Source organism: Pelodiscus sinensis, chromosome 10 (genome assembly GCF_049634645.1).
Source record: "Pelodiscus sinensis isolate JC-2024 chromosome 10, ASM4963464v1, whole genome shotgun sequence".
NCBI lineage: Eukaryota > Metazoa > Chordata > Testudines > Trionychidae > Pelodiscus > Pelodiscus sinensis.
In genome coordinates, this window is record NC_134720.1 from 42,563,322 (window position 1) to 42,583,722 (window position 20,401).

At 41.1% G+C, this 20,401-nt stretch overlaps 1 protein-coding gene across 16 annotated transcripts in view; it reads left to right on the forward strand.

The window, feature by feature from the left end:
* The window catches only part of NAALADL2 (N-acetylated alpha-linked acidic dipeptidase like 2), a 978,641-nt gene that overhangs the window by 913,330 nt on the left and 44,910 nt on the right, over nt 1-20,401 (forward strand). For all 16 annotated transcript variants that reach the window (XM_075937998.1, XM_075938000.1, XM_075937987.1 and 13 more), the window contains one exon: nt 16,211-16,304. In XM_075937998.1, coding sequence (XP_075794113.1) covers nt 16,211-16,304 — 94 coding nt within the window. The remainder of the gene's footprint in view (nt 1-16,210; nt 16,305-20,401) is intronic.

Below are 20,401 nucleotides of genomic sequence, written 5' to 3' on the forward strand. Positions count from 1 at the left end.
GGGTGTTTTCTCCTCTCCACTTCCCAAAGGTATTAATCAGTCTTGATAGCAATCTAGTACTTGCCTTTCATTCTAAATATCATGCCCAGTGTAAATAAAGTTATAGTTATACAAAATTGAATTGACATACTTCTTAAACATGTAGTTGGAACAAGTATACAAAAATGTGTATTTGAATTATACCACGAGCAACAAGCATTCAAAACTAGCTAGAAATGATGCCAATTGCATGAGTAGGTCCAAGAGCAAATGTTAACCCTAATTTAAAAGTGTTGTCTAATAGGCTACTCAAACTCCTTGAAAACTTTGCAGTGAGCTCTGTGTGGTATGCCTCTCCATTTTTATTATGATTTAATGAAGTATCAGTTTAGTGTGTGGTCTGTCTTATGCAGTCTCTGAAGAGAGATGGACTTGATAATTTTAGCAGTCTTTTCCAACTCTAGCAACTCCAATCCTACATACTTGGAGCTTCCTCTGGTCCCCTGGTACTGCCATTGCCCAGTCTCTGTCTAGCAGAACTGATGTTGTCTTTAGTGTACTCCTGTCCTTACTGAGTAGGATGACTAGAGTGGAAAAATGGACACATCTGTGCATTGGGTGATGGGGAAGGAGCAGTATTTTTCAGAATAATACCATTAGCCTTAGTCGCAGTAAGGTGTGTTGGGAGGAGACATAAGACAACTCTGAATCTTTTTCTGCAAGTAATTTATCTAGGCAGTATAGACAGAGTTTACAATACAACTGCATGACTCTGATCCCCAAAGTTGCTCTACCTCATGCACTCCCTGAAGCTGTTCCCCCAGCCTGACTCTTCCTCTGTTTCCTATTGCCTTGACTCTCTATATCTCTGACCCTATAGTCCCTGAAATCACTTCCTTTTGGCACCCATGTTCTCCTGGATAGTCATCAGGAGGCAAAGGTCAGTGGGCATCACAGCCAGGCAGGACACAGGCAGCCTGTTGAGGAAGGCTCTGAGCTGCAGAAAACAAGCCTGCATTTCCTCAACCTTCCCTGCTAAACTTCACGCTGAGTCAGGCTTCATGCTGCTGCATTTTTTGAAGGTCATAATTATGCACTGAGGCATGAAGGGTTATGAATCTCAGTGCCATAGCAGCAAAGGCATTTCCTGTTGCTGATATTATGATCGTCGACACTGAAGAGTCTATAAATGGAAGCATTTGTACAGAAGGGGGGAGCAAATCTTTTAAAAATTGATGGAAGGAAAAGCATTATTACAGAATAATCAGAAGGAAAAAGACTATGAGATTCCAAAGCAGATTATATGCATTATTTTAATTAAGAGCGCTTGGTGATACATATGGCTTCTTTATGAATAATAAGTGTGTGCTGATGAGGTATGATTAGAGTTGCTCTTTTTTATAAGTTCAATTAAATCAAACACATTTCTGTAAATGGCAAGTGATTAGAAGGATGTTATCAGGCCCTATATTGTGAGCTATGGTTCAAGCTTCCTTTACTGAATTCTTGGTTATTGCTACCCTCTGGTGACTATCATCTTGCTTTTATAATGCCAGAAATTTTACTTTGAGTCTTACAGATTCACCATTAAAATTGCCTTTATTAATGCAATGGGAAAGCACTTTGTTGTCTTTCATGGAAGATCCTGCATAAGGCTTTAGTTCAACAACATACTGAGTTTATGTGTATAATTTAACCATATGAGCAGATCCTTGACTACTCAAGGCCTTAAAGCAAAATATGATCATCAGTTTAAATTATTTTTGTCAATTTGGAACTGATGCTGCTGTAGGACTTCTGAGCCTCCCATTGACAAATTGACAGCATGTGAAATTAGATCTGAATTTCTACCCCTATTCCTTTTGTGTACCATATATGATAGCTCAATCCTTATTGTAGAATGGCAGATATCCACTAAGAAAATTATCATTGGTTCCATTCAGCTTTCTTAAGTTATGCCCCTTTGTGCCATGACCCTGTCAGTTTTTCTACAGATGCAGGAGTGATCTGAATTAGGACTCTGATAGGAGCTCCATAATAAAGACGTGCTTCAGGAAGTGATGTTGGCTGTTTAGTACAGGGCTCTGATTTGCTGAGAGCACATTGCTTCTGATGTTATTTTTGGCTATTCAAGCATCTAACCACATGCATCTTTAAAATCCTGCAGTATTGTTTTAAACAGTACATAATACAGGTTGAACCTCTCTAGTCTGGCACCATCGGGGCTTGACCAGTGCTGAACTAGAGAATTTGCCGAACCATGGGAGGTCAATTGGCTAGGAGCATTTCCAACACTTCCACTGCTTATTGAGCTCTTTGAAGACATTTAGGGGTAAATTAGAGCTAAATAACAGCACAGAACACTGACAGCCAGGACTGGTGGCTGTAAAGAAACTTTATGGGACAATGGGAAACTTGGCCACACACACCCCCAGCAGACCAGGGAAACACAGAGCGGCTTTTCTCAGCAGACACCTCAGCTTGAGAATAAAGGACTGAGGGAAGTGAGGTGTGGGAGAATAAAACTGAGCTCTGGAGCAATGTTTGGCTAGAGTTTCCCCTACAATATGTACCAGTTTCGACTTACATACAAATTCAACTTAAGAACAAACCTACAGTCCCTATCTTGTACGTAACCCAGGGCCTGCCTGTATATACAAATATATTGTGCATCATTGCCCATGTCACATGCACCCTGTGCAGCTCATCCACCTTCTCTGAGAATGCTACTCACCAGCTTCAGTCACCATTATTTGTTTTAAAAAGGGTCCAGCATAATTTCGCCTCCCCGTTCATTGCCTTGCTCCAAATGTGGGTCGAAGAAACGCAGAAATGTAAACAGCCATTTGCCCTGCAGTTGTGTCATCCTGATTTATGGGGAAATTATTATGCAAAATTGTTAGGATTTTAAAACCAGCTTCTATATGTATTACACTCAGGCCTGCACATGGTATTCAAGGCAATCTGGCTTTATAGTTGGAGGGCTACATAAAATTAATAATCATACAAACTTCTAAAATGCTTTTTAATCAAAAACAAAACTTTCCCCTCAGTTGTAGTAGAAAAACACATAGTTTATCATAGTATAGATTTTATTGGCATTAGCTGTGGATACATAATGTTGATGTAAAGTGAGGTATATTTTATTGTACAATACATGTTCATAACCCTTATCTTTGCTCCCCTGCCTCAGAAAAAAATTAACAGGGAATTATTATAATAGCAGGTGGTTTAGAGGTGGGGCCCCTTCTACCTGTTGATTTATTTTTATAGTTTGGGTCCAACTAAATTTAGAAGATTAACATTTTAACCGAAATCTACTACACAAGTTTTTAAAAAAATTAAAAAACAACAAATAGTCTTGCAACACCTTAAAGACTAACAAAACATGTAGATGGTATCATGAGCTTTCATGGGCATAACCCACTTCTTCACATGAATGGAGTTCTTAAAGGTCCAGTTTCCAAATAAATAGGGGATGGGGTGGGGAAGAGAAGGGAAAAAAAGGGAAAGAAATAGTCAGTCTGCATGCTATGTGAAGCTGGTAGAGAAGTTGCAAATTGTTCTTAAGTAGCCCCCTTTTTTATGTCATGTTTTGTTCATCCCTCATGAACAAGGTTTACAGGGATGCCAAAACAGCGTGTCCGTTATTTTGAAAATTAGTTTGAAATAGCGGACATACTCCACGGACACGGGGTAGCTATTTCAGGATACCTCTGGTATCCCAAAATAGCCTTGCAGGCTAGATGTACCCCGATTGCCCTTGCACCCCCACTTCCATCAATGCTGTCAACCCACTAGTTCCTATGTCCACACGCCAGTCTGTTCCCCCACTAGCCCTTCTGAACTTCAGTCTGTAACTCCTCCCCAACATATCCCTTGTCTCCTCACCTGGCCCTATGGGCATGGTGTTGTGAGGAAGGCAGCCAGTGCCTGTCCCTCTCTGCAGCTGGCTGCTTTAGTCCTGAAATGACTTCCCTGTCATTTGGTGCCTCAGCATCCCTACTGGGCAAAAGATGTAATTGCAGCACCTCCCTAGCAGATTCTGTTATCTGGGGCGGGTGTGTGGGAGGGAGGGCATGAATTTTACACGTGCACAGTGGCACAGAATTCCCCCAGGAGTTAGATAAGGTGGGTCTCTTTTACCCTTATGCCTGACCTGTGTAGTCTTGTAGGCTGGACTATGGTCTGCCTATTGGAATTCAGAATACTTAAATTGATAAACACATACACACACACACACAATTATGTTAAAAGACCATTATTAAGGTTTTTTATTTCCTAAGCACCTGACTTCAAAACTTGAGTTTGATTTTCAGGAGTGCTGAGCACTGTCTCATGTAAGCTGTGTGGCCATGCAGGAGAGATTCAAATGCCATCCAGCTGATTAGCAGAGCACACACAGCTAGGTTTTGTGTCTGTTGGTGGTGCACATGTGTTGGTGACATTAAAAAATGTATTCCACACATGGAATGGGAACAATCAGAGGGAGCACTCAGAGCAGCAACTGATATCAACGGAGCTGTGCTTTGAACATGTAAAGTGTTCTGTAATACTAAATTAAAAGTGAAATTCCAGTCTGAGGCATCAAATTAGGCTCCCAAAATAAATGGATGTGTTTAGCCTTAGGTCTCTGTGCCTCAATTACCTACTAGTAAATGGGGAATAGTAATACCCCTTCATCTCACAGGGGATTGTGAAGATAAATTCATTACTATTTGGGAAGTACTCAGATACCGGCAGGGTTTGAACAGAATGTTCGAAGTAAGGTAAGAGGCCGTACACAGAAACACAATGAGAAAACAAATATTGTACAGTTTCTTTTTAAGTGAACACTGTACATCAAAAGCAGGGGTCCTACAGGAAAAATATCATGTGAGTGTGTAATTAAAGACTGTATCATAATGCATACACAACAGAGTCTGACTTAAGATTGCATTAGAAATCTTAATTCTAGCATTTCCTAACTTCAGAGTGCATGACTTTGCAATCTTAGTGTTAATTTAATGTAGTTGGATGTATGTGGGCGTGTTTGCGTATAGACACACTGAGACACAATTTTTTGTCCATTAACTCATTTACTTCCTGATCAATATTTCCTGAACTGAGAATAAATTAAATTAAGTGAAATGTTTTCCTTTTGGAGTAATGCATGTAATATTTATAACACTTCATGGTATGATTAATACTTTCCCTCATTCTGAAACAGCTATCTGTTCAGAATGATTATGCTCTAGTTCATCTATTGTTGCCTTAGAGTCAGTGTATGATTCTCTCGGAGAGCCCTCTGCTGACCTGAAATGCAAGCTGCCAGATAACATATGTTGAATCGAGTGTTAAAAATTTACAAATATCTGTCCCTTGTTCCTGATTTTTAGTACATGACCTAGTGCTGAGACAGCTTAAAATTTAAGAACAAAGAATACGTAGGGAGCTCCATAAGTGTTGCTAAAAATGTTCCAAGGATAATTAACATGAAGGCTCCTGAAAGAAATAAAAGTTTAAGCAAAATATACATCTAGATCTTCCAACTTGTCCACATCTTTTCCTGAAGTTTAGCACCCACAACTGAAACAGCTGAGACTTCATCCGTGCTAAGTAGAAAGTGAAACCACAAACTATATGTGGTTCTTTCGAAAAAAGGCTTCTATTTTCGAAAGAACCGCATCTAGACTGCGGTTTCACTTTCGAAATAGCACTTTTTTCAAAAGAGTGCCATGGCGTGATTATGCAAATGAAGCATCGGAAATTCAAATCCCAGCTTCATTTGCAATTTCAAAGTGTCTAATTTACATCCCTCTGTCAAAAGAGGGCTGTAGTCTAGACACACCCTGATTCTTACATACAACACAACTGTTCATACAGGCAGTCCCCGGGTTACGTACAAGATAGGGACTGTAGGTTTGTTCTTAAGTTGAACCTGTATGTAAGTCGGAACTGGCGTCAGCTGCTGCTGAAACTGATCAGTTTCAACCGCGGCTGAATCTGGACGCCAGTTCTGACTTACATACAGATTCAGCTTAAGAAACCCAGGCGTCCCCAAGTCAGCTGCTGCTGAAACTGATCAGCGGCTGATTCCAGGAAGCCTGGGGCAGAGCAACTCTGCCTCGGGCTTCCTGTAGTCAGCCGCTGGTCAGTTTCAGTAGCGGCTGACTTGGGGACGCCTGGGGCAGAGCAGCTGGGGTGCTACTGGACCAACCCAGCAGCACCCCAGCTGCTCTGCTCAAGGCGTCCTGATTCAGCCGCTGCTGGTCAGTTTCAGCAGCGGCTGAATCAGGACGCCTGGGGCAGAGCAGCTGGGGTGCTGCTGGGTTGCTCCAGTAGCGCCGAGGAGCCGCGCTACTAGAGCAACCCAGCAGCACCCCAGCTGCTCTGCCCTAGGCGTCCTGATTCAGCCGCTGCTGAAACTGACCAGCAGCGGCTGAATCAGGATGCCTTGAGCAGAGCAGCTGGGGTGCTGCTGGGTTGGTCCGGAGCGGTGCTGTGGGACCAACCCGGCAGCCCCCAGCTGCTCTACCCCAGGGGTAGGCAAGAAAAGCCTGGTCTGCTGCGGGGGGGGGAGGGGCAATAGCTGCACCCCCCCCCCCCCAGCAGACCAGGGAGACGGGGGTGGCGGGACCGCCCAAGTCCTCCACGGCTTTGCTCCGTCTCCCTGGTCTGCTGACCTGGGAGACGCGGAGCAAAGCCGCAGAGCACGCGGGCAGCGGGACAGTCCAGGCGCGCCGCGGCTGTCCCACTGCTGGCGTGCTCCGAGGCTTTGCTCCCCATCTCCCTGGTCTGCTGGTCGGGAGACGGGGAGCAAAGCCGCGGAGCACGCCCTCAGGGGGACAGCTCAAATGCGCCTGGGCTGTCCCGCTGCGTGCGTGCTCCAAGGCTTTGCTCCCCGTCTCCCTGCAGACCAGGTAGACGGGGAGCAGCTTTTCTCGCCCTGGAGGACGGGGGTGGCAGACCGCGGCGCATCTGGGCGTCCCGCCGCTCCCATCCTCTGGGGCGAGAAAAGCCCCGTTCGTAACTGCGGATCCGACATAAGTCGGATCCGCGTAACTCGGGGACTGCCTGTACACCCCAGAATAATATTGGCCTTTTTGGAGGTTCCATCACATTGTGGACTCTTATTCAGTTTGTGATCTGCTATCTCCCTTACACTCTTTTCAGTAGTACTATCCCATGGCCTGTTATTCCCCATTTCGTCAGAATGTGTAATTTTCCATGTGTAGGTGAAATACTTTGCACTTGTCTTTATGGAATTTCATCTTGATGATTTCAGACCAATTTTCCCATTGTCAATGTTGTTTTGAATTCTACTGCTATCCTATTGCAACTATTAATAACTATTGCAACCCCTCCCAGCTTGACGTCATCTGCAAATTTTATAAGCATAGTTTCCACTTCATTATCCAACTGCTTCATAAAAAATATTGAATAGTAGGGGATCCAGACGTGAACCCGGCAACACACCAGTAGTTCACCCTCCCAGTTTGTGAGTGTACCATTGATAACTAGTCTTTGCATAAGGTCCTGGAACCAGCAGTGCACCTCCTTATACTGATTTCATTTAGATAACATTTCCACATAGACGAGATAGGCAAAGTGTAATTGATTATTTTTTTTCAGTTGTACTTCTTCAGTAAATGTTCCTCCACTCACCTGCCAAACCCAGAAGGACTTGTGGGTAAAGCAGAAGTCTAGGAGGTCAAAGAAATTGAGTCTTATTGCTGTCTCAGTCTCATTTTTTCTTGTATGATCTTGGGGAAAGTCACTTCATTTCTTTTGCAATAGTTTCCCCCTCTATACATTGGTGTAATAATAGGTTTAGTGTGATGCCCAATTGCATAAACAATACTTATACAGCATGTACATAATCCAGCAGTATCAACTCTTTTTATTTTTATCATGAATCTCATGATTTTGAGTGTTTCTCTTTCAGTCCCAGATGCAGGAATCATGCTATTGCACAAGTATCACATCAAAAGACCTCCACCATCATTCATGCAGACAAAAGCTTGAAAATGTGAAGCAAGTGCATTTAAGGGGAAAAAACCAAAAGGCAAATGAAAAGAACTCATATTTACTTAAAAAAAAAAACCTTCTCACAACTTTTGGCATCAGATTCCTGATGACAGAATGTTTGCGGTCATCAAACACCAAGATTCTCCCATGAAACGATTGCAGCTTACTATGTTTTAGTAAGATCGAGACATTCTTCCTATTGATATTTGTGTTGGGTTGGTGCCCAGGTGTCCCAAGCAGGATCAGAACTCCACTGTGTTTGTCCCTGTATATACATGGGAAGAAGGAAGGTGTCCCTGTCATGAAGAGCTAACAACAAGGAAAGTTTAACAAGACGGAAAATAAGTGCCATGAAACAGAAAAAGCATCATTTTATATTTATCTTGTGATTTACTTGTAAACAACAAACTACCCAAATTACTCCCCACTCCATCCCCATTGTCTAAGTAATTCAGCCAGTATAAGCGACAAGAAGTCCTGTGGCACCTTATAGACTAACAGATGTATTGGAGCATAAGCTTTCGTGGGCAAAGACCCACTTCATCAGATGCATGTCAGCCAGCATATTATCTTGTTGTACCCTTCCTCAGCTGTCCTCCCATCGGTATAGCTGCAGGGGGAAAAAGTATGGCCAGTCAGATGCTGGGGGGGAAATGGAGCCCTGGAGTTTAAATTAATCAACGAAGGAGATCTGAATTTGTTCTGGGGCTATTTTCACTCTGGGGTAGAGCCATGATGCCTGTTCTGTCAATGGCATGCAAAGCACAATCTCGCACAGATGGTCCTAAGTACTCTATGTGGAGGATGCCATTACTATTCCTTGATTCCCCTTGCCTTTTCTGCCACAAATCAAGCATTGCCTCCAAAGCCAAACAATGGATCAAGAGCAAGGTTGCCACCTCTGAGGCAAAGAAAAAAAAAGGTAGATGAGGACATCCCTTAGCAGGTGAAGAGGAGCAGAGAAGGGAGAGGAATAGGAGATGGCTCTGGGGTACGGTTGCCAAATCTTCTGACTGGATACCATTGTTGCAAATGGAATCCGGTTGGGAGAGTGGGCACCCCTTCTCTGGGTCGTGGGAACAGGCCGCACTGAGCAGGAATAGCTGCCACCATGGTGAGGAGCAGTGTGCTCCTGCATTGTTGCCTTAAACTCTTCACTGCTCTTAGCAGCTTGCTGATCATGTGGGAAGCTGCAGCTGCTTAGTTCTTGGAGCAGCTGGGATGAAGGAGGAGGAGGTTAAGTCACCCTCTTAAGGAGTTTAAGTCATGTTCTCAGGGAGACTTATCCATTTCCCAGGGGAGCTACTTCCAAAAAGGAATAATCCTGGGAAAACCTGGACAGGTGGCAAAAAAACAGATTTGGGACTACAACCCAGGTCACATGAATCCCAACCACAGAATCAGTCTCCTATGTACAGCTACTTCAATGTCTGCTCTGCCTTTATTCACTCTAATGTGTATCACTGTGCATCTACTAGAATCAGTTGCTGATTTTCTCCAATAGTGATGCAGACCAGAAGGTCATTTTCTTAATGCCCCTCCAAATACAAATGCAATGGCTACACAGAACAAAATGATGATGTACAGAGGAGGATAGGAAGTGCAATATAGTAACACACTAGCAGGTAAAGGCGGAGCTGGTGCTTAATTCAGATTTCAAGTACCTGTTTCTTAATTCAGATTTCAAGTCTCTGTAGAATTGGAGCAAATCCAGTTTTGAAGACCAGTGTTCACAAATGGATAAACATAGCTGTGTACATGCCTTTTAAAGTTATTTCATTTGTAACTTGGCACATAAACCATTCTGAGATGTCTGTTTGACATTCTACACTTGGTGTAACTAAAAATGTCCAAAGGAATTACACATACAGGCTCAAGACTTATACCTGCTGAGATTTGCATAGTATGCAGTTAGTCTTTGGGCACAGTTCTGACAAAAAGGACTAAAATATGGGATAGCTCTGGGCTAAACAGCAATACCACATAGACCGTATCCTGATGTGTTTTGGGTACATCTGTCTTTAAGCGTATGTTTTACTGTGAGCAGTATTTTCATATCACAGTGCTTGCTAAATATGATCAGTGTGTTCACCATAGTTGGCATGTGGAGATGGGGGCTGTCTATTGCAGCCCCTCATTTTTCTGTCCTGTCCAGGTCAGGATTCCAAACTGTTTTTCTCCAAGACATAGCATATACCAATGTGTGCCCCAATTCTGCAGCTGATTTTGTACAAGCTAGAGCCAAGTTGAAGTGAATAGGATTACAAAGGTATGTAGAGTTCTATCAGTGCAGTCAGTTCAGGCTACAGGCTATTATGACTGAGCCTAGTAGAGGCCATGAATACAAAACCATTGTCTGAAAGTGCAAGTAAATAATAATTCACCTAACATACAGGTAAGTGAAAAATAAATGCTACTATTTCTTCATATGGTATATATGACTTCCATGATGACCATATCTGATATGTTATTGCTGTGATTACATATTTAATATATGTCTGAATAACTGACATTTAATTCCTACCCTTTGAAAAAAGTACAAACGTTTTGTAAATCAATATTTGAAAGTTGTAAATACCTTCATTTTGTGAGCAAAACATAAATCGAGTAACAAGACAAACATCTTGAGGGATTAAAAAAAGATAAACAAATTGAAATTTATAAAACATCTCACATTTAGAGTGTAAACACTCAGATGAGGAAAAAGATTATCCTCTGGAAAAAGTGTTTGAAGGTGTTGAGAGACACTGCATTTGTAGATACAGTAAACGAGTTACCTTTACTGCTTGAGCATTTTGTGGCAAATGGCATGCATATTAGGTAAGATAAAAACATGTTATTTTGAGGTTTGTGTTCTACTAGAAGGGCTGTGGGTGCCTCAGTGACTATATTAAATGTGTGACATGCCATTCACTTCACTGCAGTTCCTCTTTCCCTGATTTTAAAAGCAGTTTCCACTTGGATTTCCTCGGATACTGAAGTGCAGAATATTTCTAATTTAGACTAGTAGGTAGTATATTAAGAGAAAGTGATGAAGAATTAAGTGAGGAATATTGCCAATATTCCATCTGTCACAGGTGAAAAACTACATATACAGATGACTGTAATGCATTCGTTGTTTATAGCCTCATAGTCCTCCAGGGAATGCCACAAATCCATATGCTGTCCCCGAGTGCTGGCTTTTATAGTGCATTTAGTCCGTGAGCTGGATGAAACTTGGGTAAAACTGCAAACAGGTAGAGCTCCCTTAGGAGCAGAGTTGCTAAGATGTTGATGATTGTATGTAGGGAGAATACAGGTTGAACCTCTCTAGCCGGCTCCCTCAGGACCCAACCAGTGCTGAGCCAGAGAATTTGCCAAACTGAGGGGGTCGGTATTGTCTAGCAGCATTACCGATACTTCCGTTGCTTACTGGGATGATAGAAGACATCATCATTTAGGGGTAAAGTAGAGCTAAATAACAGCACAGAACACTGAGAGCCAGGACTAGTGGCTATAAACAAACTTTATGGGATCACGGGAAACAAACTTTACAGGGCCATGGGAAACTTGGTCACCCATTATAAGTGGACATCTGTCTAACTAAAATAATGCCGGACCACAGATACTGTCAGAGCAGAGAGCACTGCACTAGAGAGGTTCAACCTGTACATCAAGGGTGCAGCTACCCTTACAAGTGTCATGAGGTGCTGAATCCCCTCTTTTTTTATGTCAGGTGCTGGCCCATTGGAAAGCCTAGCCAGTGGAAAATGGCGTGTGGCCTGAAATTCTTCCACTGAAAATTAAAACTAATGTAATTGGCCAGTGTATGGGGGTGTTCTTTTATGCTTTCCCCACTATCAGCTGAATTCTCTCAGCCATACAGCAGAATTTCAGATAGTTTCTCCAGCAGCACTTCCCCATAGCCCCTGTGGCACTGGCATCAAGGGCTGAGAGTGTCCCTTTTCTTTGTGCTCTCCCTGCTAATGTCTAGCCAGCCTAGTGCTGCTGGGGTGCCAGGAGGAGGAGAGTGCACAGCTGCTATGGGGCTTTCCTGTCAGGGAGGTGAGAGATAAAGGACAGAGGAAGAGATTCAAGGGAGTCAGCAGGCTCAAGGGAGGAGTCAGGCAGAAGGCTCTTCAGGTGGAAGCTATGGGCTTAAGGAGTAGAGATGGACTATGGGCGTAAGGTGGTCAGACTAGGGGAACTGATTCCAGGAGGGTCCAATGAGGTGCATGTGTGTGTGTCAAAAGCCAGAAGGAAGGGAGCAAAGCCAGGAAAAGAGACCTTATATTTAGAAAACAGGTTTTATAATTGTCACATTCCCATGTAACCTCAGTTCAGAAACCAAACTTTTTGTCAGACCAAAAGAGGAATAATAATAATTATTACTACTTTCTATATGTTGAATTTTAAGTCGAGGCAAATATGGCTGGGGCAGAAGAGCCAATCCATGTTGTGTGCCTATTGAGTTTGTTGTAATTGTATTTTGTGCTTTCAACTGTGTGATTGTGCATGGATACTGTGTAAGCATAACAGAGGCTGCAAATATTACCAGATCTAGTTTCTAAGCCACTCCTTCCAGTTGTTTAAGCCAAGGGGCTACATATGCTAGTAAGAATTGTGTCTTGCAATAGCTGTTTGCTAGAGGAGGCATCCAGTTCACCCCCCTTGGAATTTCTTAGCTATTGTCAGCTTTTATAGGAGATTTCTTCTGTTTCTTAGGATCTGATGTCTTCTGTCAATGGCTCACCTGCAGTAGTTCTTATTATGTTTGAGCTGAACAGTGAAACAGCATGAAAAATATGATTATGTGCAGCAAAGGTCAAATATATTTTGAATATTCAAAATGTCTTTTGATGGAAACAGCAGTTCAAAGAGATAATCATATGCTACTCCCTTTTAGTCCTTTTGTAATGTACCGAATAGCATTCTGCTATTATCTGAATCCTTTATACTAGCATTTCTCTTGAAAATAATTGGATCTGCACTATAAAGGTTACAGATTATTTAAGAAAACAGTCTCCAAACCGATACCCAAAGCTTTAGTGAAATAGAAATAGCATTCAGTGCTTTTTCTCCATATTCAATCGCAGAACATAAACAGCTCATAATCAATTGGTATATAAACTATAACATTGTTCTTCAGACTGGATATTTGTGCACCTGTTGGATCAGTTATTGTGTATTATGACTTGTGAGAGGAGCTGTCATTAATAATTACAACTGGTACTGTGCAGTGTTCGAAGCTATTGTTATTTTGCCTTTTAGTACTGCAGTTTGTAAGAGGAATATTGTCTATACCTTTTCCTAAAGTAGCCTTTACTAAATTATTAAATAAGTCAGTCTGAACCATGTTCTGAAAGGGGGAGAAACATGTCTTTAGTTTGCATGTGTATTCTCTGGGGAGAGAATATCCAAAAATAAGACTATAAATAAGAAATCAGTGGCCTTTTCTGTCTTGCTGCATTACGTGGGCTTGATGTATGTTTCTGCAGCATTATTACTCACTCTGCTAGAATCAATGCTCTGAGCTTTCCTCTCAGTGATTGATTTCTTCAGGTTAACTTACCAACTATGTGATTTAATAAACACTACAATTACTTCATTAACAAACATACAAAGTGTCCACAGCAATATGTAAAACTGTTACTATGAGATTTGCAAATTGCTTCAGTCATAACATTTTTTCTTCTGTATTATCTAATCTAATGGATAGTACAAAAGGGTGTTCATCTTTTGCAGCTGAGAAGCAAAACAAAATTGCTTTTGAGAAACATACACAGGAGGAGGAATTTAACGTAATCAAAATTGATGCTATTAAGGATGAATGGGAGAGGGGGAACAGCTTCCTGCGGTGTTTCCCTACCATAGTATTTATGCTGTACTGTTAAAGATGTATTTTCCAGCGCTATTCATGAGCTTAAACATTTCTGTATCAGACTATACATTGAGCGGAAGATACAACAGTTTCAGGTTCCTCAACAGCTTATGCATATTGATGTATGATTAGGGTGAAGGGCAACTGAGACCATTTCACATGTAATATTATTAATACAAGGAGGGATTTCCAGACATTGGCCATTTGGAATCCGATATTTAAAAGAGCTTGATGCTAAACTTTCAATTGCTCAAGGCCCATAATTGAAGTTTGATGTTTGTAGATTTCTGCTGCACCTGGGAATTTCCTCTCTTGTGCTACTTATCTTCCATAGCATCTTCATGTTATTTCATAGGAAAAAAACAGCATTTTCTAAAGCTTTTTATTGAAAAATGTTTTTATCTCAACATGAAGAAAAATTCAGTGGCCTCTACTCTGGAGTCAAAATATCTATCCAGCAGCTAGAACTCCATACCTTTTAACACTGACGTACTCCCTTCCTTATGCTTCTGCTTCTGTTCTCCAGTTATCCCACTATGATGTATGTATTTTTCCCATTGTTCTTCCTGTGTGTGATAGTTTTCTTCCTCTGGGCCTTTTGCAATATTATGTCTTTGGGTGTAAATATTAATAGCTCCACAGTAGGTCTCTGCTTGTATGTGAGTTTCAGTTTGATAAAAATTGTTCTCCTTCTATCTCTGAGCTGAAATCAGTCAGTGAGCAGGTCAAATAAAATGTTTATTTGGGTTCATTTTTAGAATTGTTGGGGGTTCCAATTATCTTCTCTTTCCACAAAGATTTGGTGTGTTGCTTCATTTTTTTTTTTTTTTTGTGTGTTGCTTCATCTTCATCTGTTCTTGGGGGGAGCTCAGTAATGAATATTTTCTTTTCAGTTCCTCCAGTAATGTTCCTCATATCAGTTAGTGCTTTTGTCTTTCCCCACCTTTTTGTATTGTCAAATTAGAATGCGGCTTTCAGCCTCTCAGCTTCAGATAGATTTTTGGTAGGTACATTTTATTATATCAAAGCCTTCTGATGCCTTTAAAGTACAATATTATTCCATTCAATCCACATTTTTCTCATCATTGCCACTGTTAGCTGTAGTCTTCCCTCCATCTTGGAGCATAGCCCTGAAACTTTCTTTCTAAGGCTTTGTCTAAACAAGGGGTTTTTGCGCAAAAACAAGCAGTGTGGATGGGGTTTTTTTTTGTTCCCAAACCCTGTTTTGCGCAAGATCGAGGCATAAGGATCTTGCACAAAACGGGGGGGTTGCGCAAAAAAAAGTCCACACTGCTTGTTTTTGCGCAAAAACCCATTGCACAAAAATGGCTCAAATAAATTATGCAAATTAAGTGAAGCAAAATGCTAATCCGCGCTTCATTTGTATAGGCACTGTCGACAGTGTAGACATAGCCTAATGCCAAGTGATGAAGGAGATAAATGAGTACCTCCCCCCCAGATTTTTGTAAGTGTGTTTTTATAGTGTTCATGAATGGTGGTGGGCTTAAAGGCCTGGGAGACGGAAATCCGGTTTAATCACAGCATAGGTTACAGTATAGTGGTAGCAAAGCAAGTTTTCAGGCACTGCTCTGGTATTGTCCTGAGCTCAAGCCTGAGAGACAACCTATATAGACAAGAGGTGTTCTCCTCCAAAGCCAATTTAGTCCTTGGACTCACTTCTGAGATTGCCAACAAAAGTGCCATTTGTAGTAATGAAATATGTGACAGGTCCTACTGTCCACTTGGAGCTGGACTGAGACCTCCAGATCACAAGGTTGGAGAGTTTTGATTTGTAAGTTATTGAGGTTTTTCAAACAATGTGGGGTCAGAGCACGGTCATGTCAAGCCATCACATACTTCCCTAGACACTGTGAATGTTCAGCTCAGTTTGTTTGTATTCATGTGATTCAATGCTAAGAGCTTGCTCCAAAGCCTGTGAAAGTCTATGGGAAAAAAAATCCCTTTGACTTCATTGAGTTTTGGATTCAGGCTTTAGAGTCTTTGCAGTTTGCCTGTCTGCTGTTCAGAAAGAAAAAGAAAAAGAGAGATTTTAAATTTCCTTCTTATATTTAGAAATACAAGGTGTGTTTTTGTTTTTTTAAATCTCCAGTAGCATCCTGTGTCATAGGAAAGTACTGAACAGACATGGTCATAAATTATCGTCTCTTAAATATATTTTTGTACTAGAATTATTTGTCAGTAGAAGCTCTTGTTTGTGTGTTTTCAGTTTGTCCTTAAGAAGCTGTGTGTTGTACTCAGCTTCCCTGGCAGACCAATCTAATGAAGTTATATGGGATTCTGAACAGAATGCTGAGTATTAAACATGTTAGAAATTATTTAATCTCTTTTGATTTCTTTCAGCTAACGGCAGAGGTGACTTTGCAAATTGCCAGTGAACCGGTTCTGCCCTTTAATGCCCTGGACATCGCGTTAGAAGTTCAGAAAAGCCTTAAAGGTAATTTTGTTAGAGCAAAACTAAGCTCAGCTAACATAAGAAAGGTTCAACTACATTTCATTACTGAGATTCTCAGTTTCAGGGTAAACAATACCTGCTGTTTTTATTACTCAAATAGCATCTTTCTATTATATTTTAGTTTAATATGTGATAAATTATTTGCATTCCTTATGATCTTACTAAAACAATTTAATCAATAATTAGTATTAAAATCTCATAATTAGTCAGATAAATAATGTCCATGACTGAGCTGCAAGATTTTGTTTCCAATTAACACTACATTCTGTACAAGCAGGGAGGGAACTCTGAACATCACAGTCATTTAAGCTCTATAATGTTCACCATTTAACAAGTGGCCATCTTGCTTGTTTGTTCATTATGCTAGTTCACATTGGCAGCAGAAAACTCCAACTTGTCCCTGTTCTCACAGCCATGAGGAAGCAGGTTAATGTACTTCTGGCAAATTTGTATGTGGTGTTGTGGTCCGGAAAGTTCTGTGTTTGAAAATGAATGACCTTGGTGTATGTATTTGGATCACAGGCTGAGGAAAGGAGAAAAGACAATTCTTGTTCTGGGGAAGTAAAGATTTCCCTTAGCACTTACAGCACCGTGACCTGCACTTACGAGGGAGTTATCATCCATAGAAGAGGCAAAAATGTCTGTAGCTGAGGTGAGGAGAGGAGATGTTCCGGGAGCTAGTGAATGCATCCCAGCAGAGGGCTGAGAAGGCAAGAAGTGTGACAGGATGGTTTCCTGGAGCTGTCACAAAAGATGGACCTAGAGTGCATGGTCCTGGAAAGGGACATGTGTTAGAAGCAAATTGTCATAACGGACCGCCTTTGGTTACAGCGGTCAAGCTCTTCCCCCGAACCACGTGTTCTCCTGAATACCATAGTGGAGCCACTCTTTCCATCCATCCAACAGCAGGCCTGTCCCACAACTATGAGCCCTCTTAGGGCATGGAGAATGGAGGCATTCTTTCCAGTGAATCAACTGCAGGAGTTTCCCATCAGTTTGTGCGGGGACCTGAGGATGTCCTATACCTCTGCATTCCCTTTCTCTGCCCTTGGTGGAATGTGGGGAATCCTGCTTCTCTTGGACTGTCTGAGTTCCTGTACCTGTCCGTCCCTATGAGCTGGGATCTGGGATGTGGAGAAAGAAAGTAACAAATATGAAAGATCTGAAATGCAGAAAATGAATAATTAAGACACTCATCATGGATGAGTATGAGGAGATGATGGGGAAAGCTGCCAGCACAGTTTGGAAGAGAGTAAGACTAAGCCATAGCTGGAGAAGACGGGGCAAATAGTGGCAAAAGGACATGGTTAGTAAGAGTGAGGGGCCCAGCTTACTCTGCAACTTGGGCCACAGTACCAAAGTAATGTGCAGCCCTCCAAAAAGCCTGTGATATGTGTACACAGCAGCATAGGGCAAGAGACAGCAAGAAACCATGCCTCACCTGCTTAGGGCATCTGTTGTACTAGATAATGGTTTACTCCGATGAAACTGGCAAGGGGAACTTAAAAGTGGCAAGGCAGCTGCCTGTTACAGGGTGGAGACAGACACAACTCTTCTTTCCCATTTTATTACTGTAGCAGCCATGTAATCAAACTGTTAAGGTTTTGGGACATAAAATAATTTCTCACCAGCCCTCTTAGCAACCACACACTGTAAGCATTTAACCCATGAGCTTTATCCCCGATCCATTGTCACAAAATGTACAGGAAGGAGGAGCACTGAGGAATCACATAGCAGCAATTTAATCTAGTAGAAAGACTACTGGACTAGGACTATGCCTAGCTCTGCTACTGGCCTGCTGGGTGGTGTTGGGCAAGTCACTTCACCTATGTGCCTCAGGATTCCATCTGTGAAATGGGGATACTGATAACCATTCTTTATGGTTTACTGGTGTCTAAATAAAAGCATTTGTAAGATTTATATAGAGGCTTTTAGAAGATTATCTAAATATGCAAAATCTTCTAAACATGAAGATATTAAAGTAGTCTACCTGGTCCTGCAGATTCCAGCCAGTCACAGAACAAATCCATTTTTTCTCACACGGCTGCATCTCTATCACTATCCATGTGAAGAGGTCTTTTCAAATTGGTTGATTTGGTTGTGACCAGTCATGCTCTTTCAAGAGATCTTGAGCAAATATATTACTTCCAGATGTCAGAAAAGTCGTTTTAAAATACATCAGCCTCCACCAGCACTTTTTTGTAAGAGCAATTGGTTACAAGCAAAATGTTATTGCACTCTATCCAACTGTTTAGAATACATATAAATCCATTGTAGTCTGTCTTTGAATAAAACCCACATAGAACATGTGTGATGAAAGTCAGCTGTGTAATTCAGTGATCAACAGAATGCAGGCTCCTAAGACTCTTCCCGGTATCCTCATTTTTATTTTTATTTAACAACTTTAGATAACAAGGTAGATGGTTCCTCATGAATCATACTATTGTGTGCAGCACAAAAAACAGAAAACATAGAATACTAAAGTGCCCTTGTTTTCCCTTAAGTGATGAAATAACACTTGTAATTTTTTTTCTTTTCTCTACAGTGGTGTCACAAGATGTTTAAGATGATATTAGTTAACACATGCGTTTCTTCTGAGTCATCTGCCCTTGCAGTTTCAGCTTCTGCATTTATGCATAACATAAATTGCACTTTGCCCCTTCAGTGAAGTCACCGTCTTAGGATAACATGACTTCTCATGCATTTTTAATAGTAACCTTAATTCCGTACGAGTTCAGCATCTATAAATACGTAAGGTTTTATGAGAGACTGTTAAAAATTGTTTGTTTTATAAAATGAATACAGTTTTAGTGCTTTATTCACACAGTCCAGAGAGCTCCTCATTTGGTATGAAATGTAGTGGGTTTGAGGGCAAAATACATCTCACATTATTTTAAAACAAAAAAATCCAGTGTAAGCAATAACTTGAATTTTAATGTTAAAAAGGGCAGTCTACATGGCCCCATTTCAGATACAGAATGATGAACTATTCTCCCAAGCTCACTTTCACTGTTAGAGAGGGTTGATATCATAGGGTTGGAAGAGACCTCAGAAGGTCATTGATCATTTGCACAATCATTTGTTGTATTTTAAAAATGACAAATCTAATCTGCTTGGTATTATAAGCACTGCTGATTAAACTAAAATGATGTTTCTAATGCAGCAAATTTTAACCTTTCCATGCTGACAAGAGTACAAGATAATCATGCATGTTTAGTCCTTCATTTAGGCATAGAATGTGCATGGATGTCCTTAGCTAGACATGATGCCAGCATCTAATTATTTGATAACTTCCATTGCCCATACATAATCCTTGCACATTTGCTGATATGGATAAGAGAATTTTATTTTTATTTCTCTTTTGCTTGTGGTGCTCCAAAAGGAGGCATAATGATAGAGGGGACATGGCTACTGGTGCCGCCCAAGGACAAAGAGGTGGACATGGTGTAGCATGTCCATTACATTACTTGGAGCTCAAAAAGGGATTTTTGCCAGAATTCCCCTTAGGGTGATTCTAAACAACATCATCAAAGTCTTATCATATGCACCATCTGCAGAAAATTTAATATTTCAAAATTAAAAGGAACAAATACTAACCATAAATGTGTCTTGTCATTCATTTTGTTGGTCCGAGATAGATATTTTAAAGCTATCAGTTGGATTTTGCAGGGTACCATTCAACACTTACACTCCACAATTGGGCCATTGTTGGTTGATTCAAGCATATATTTATCCACAAATTGGAGTTAGGCATTGAACTAAACCAAGCTTGATGAAGAAAAAATAAAATCTTTTGCTGGATTTGTGAAAATAGAGCACTAACGTGGTGATTCTGTTAAGCCATGCAAGAAGCCACTAAAAAACAAATGCACCAAATTGCCTCACATCTTCTGCTTTCAAAACAGCAGGAGACAGCATCATGTAAATCTAGGTCAAAGCATAAATTTCTTTCCTTTTCATTATCACACCAATAAGTTCTAGTTGGCTGCTGATTGCTTATTAGCAGAAAGAGAAGAGTTCTGAGTAAAGTAAAAGATTTTATGAAGCACAAGAGTAGCATAAAGATTAAACTTCTGTTA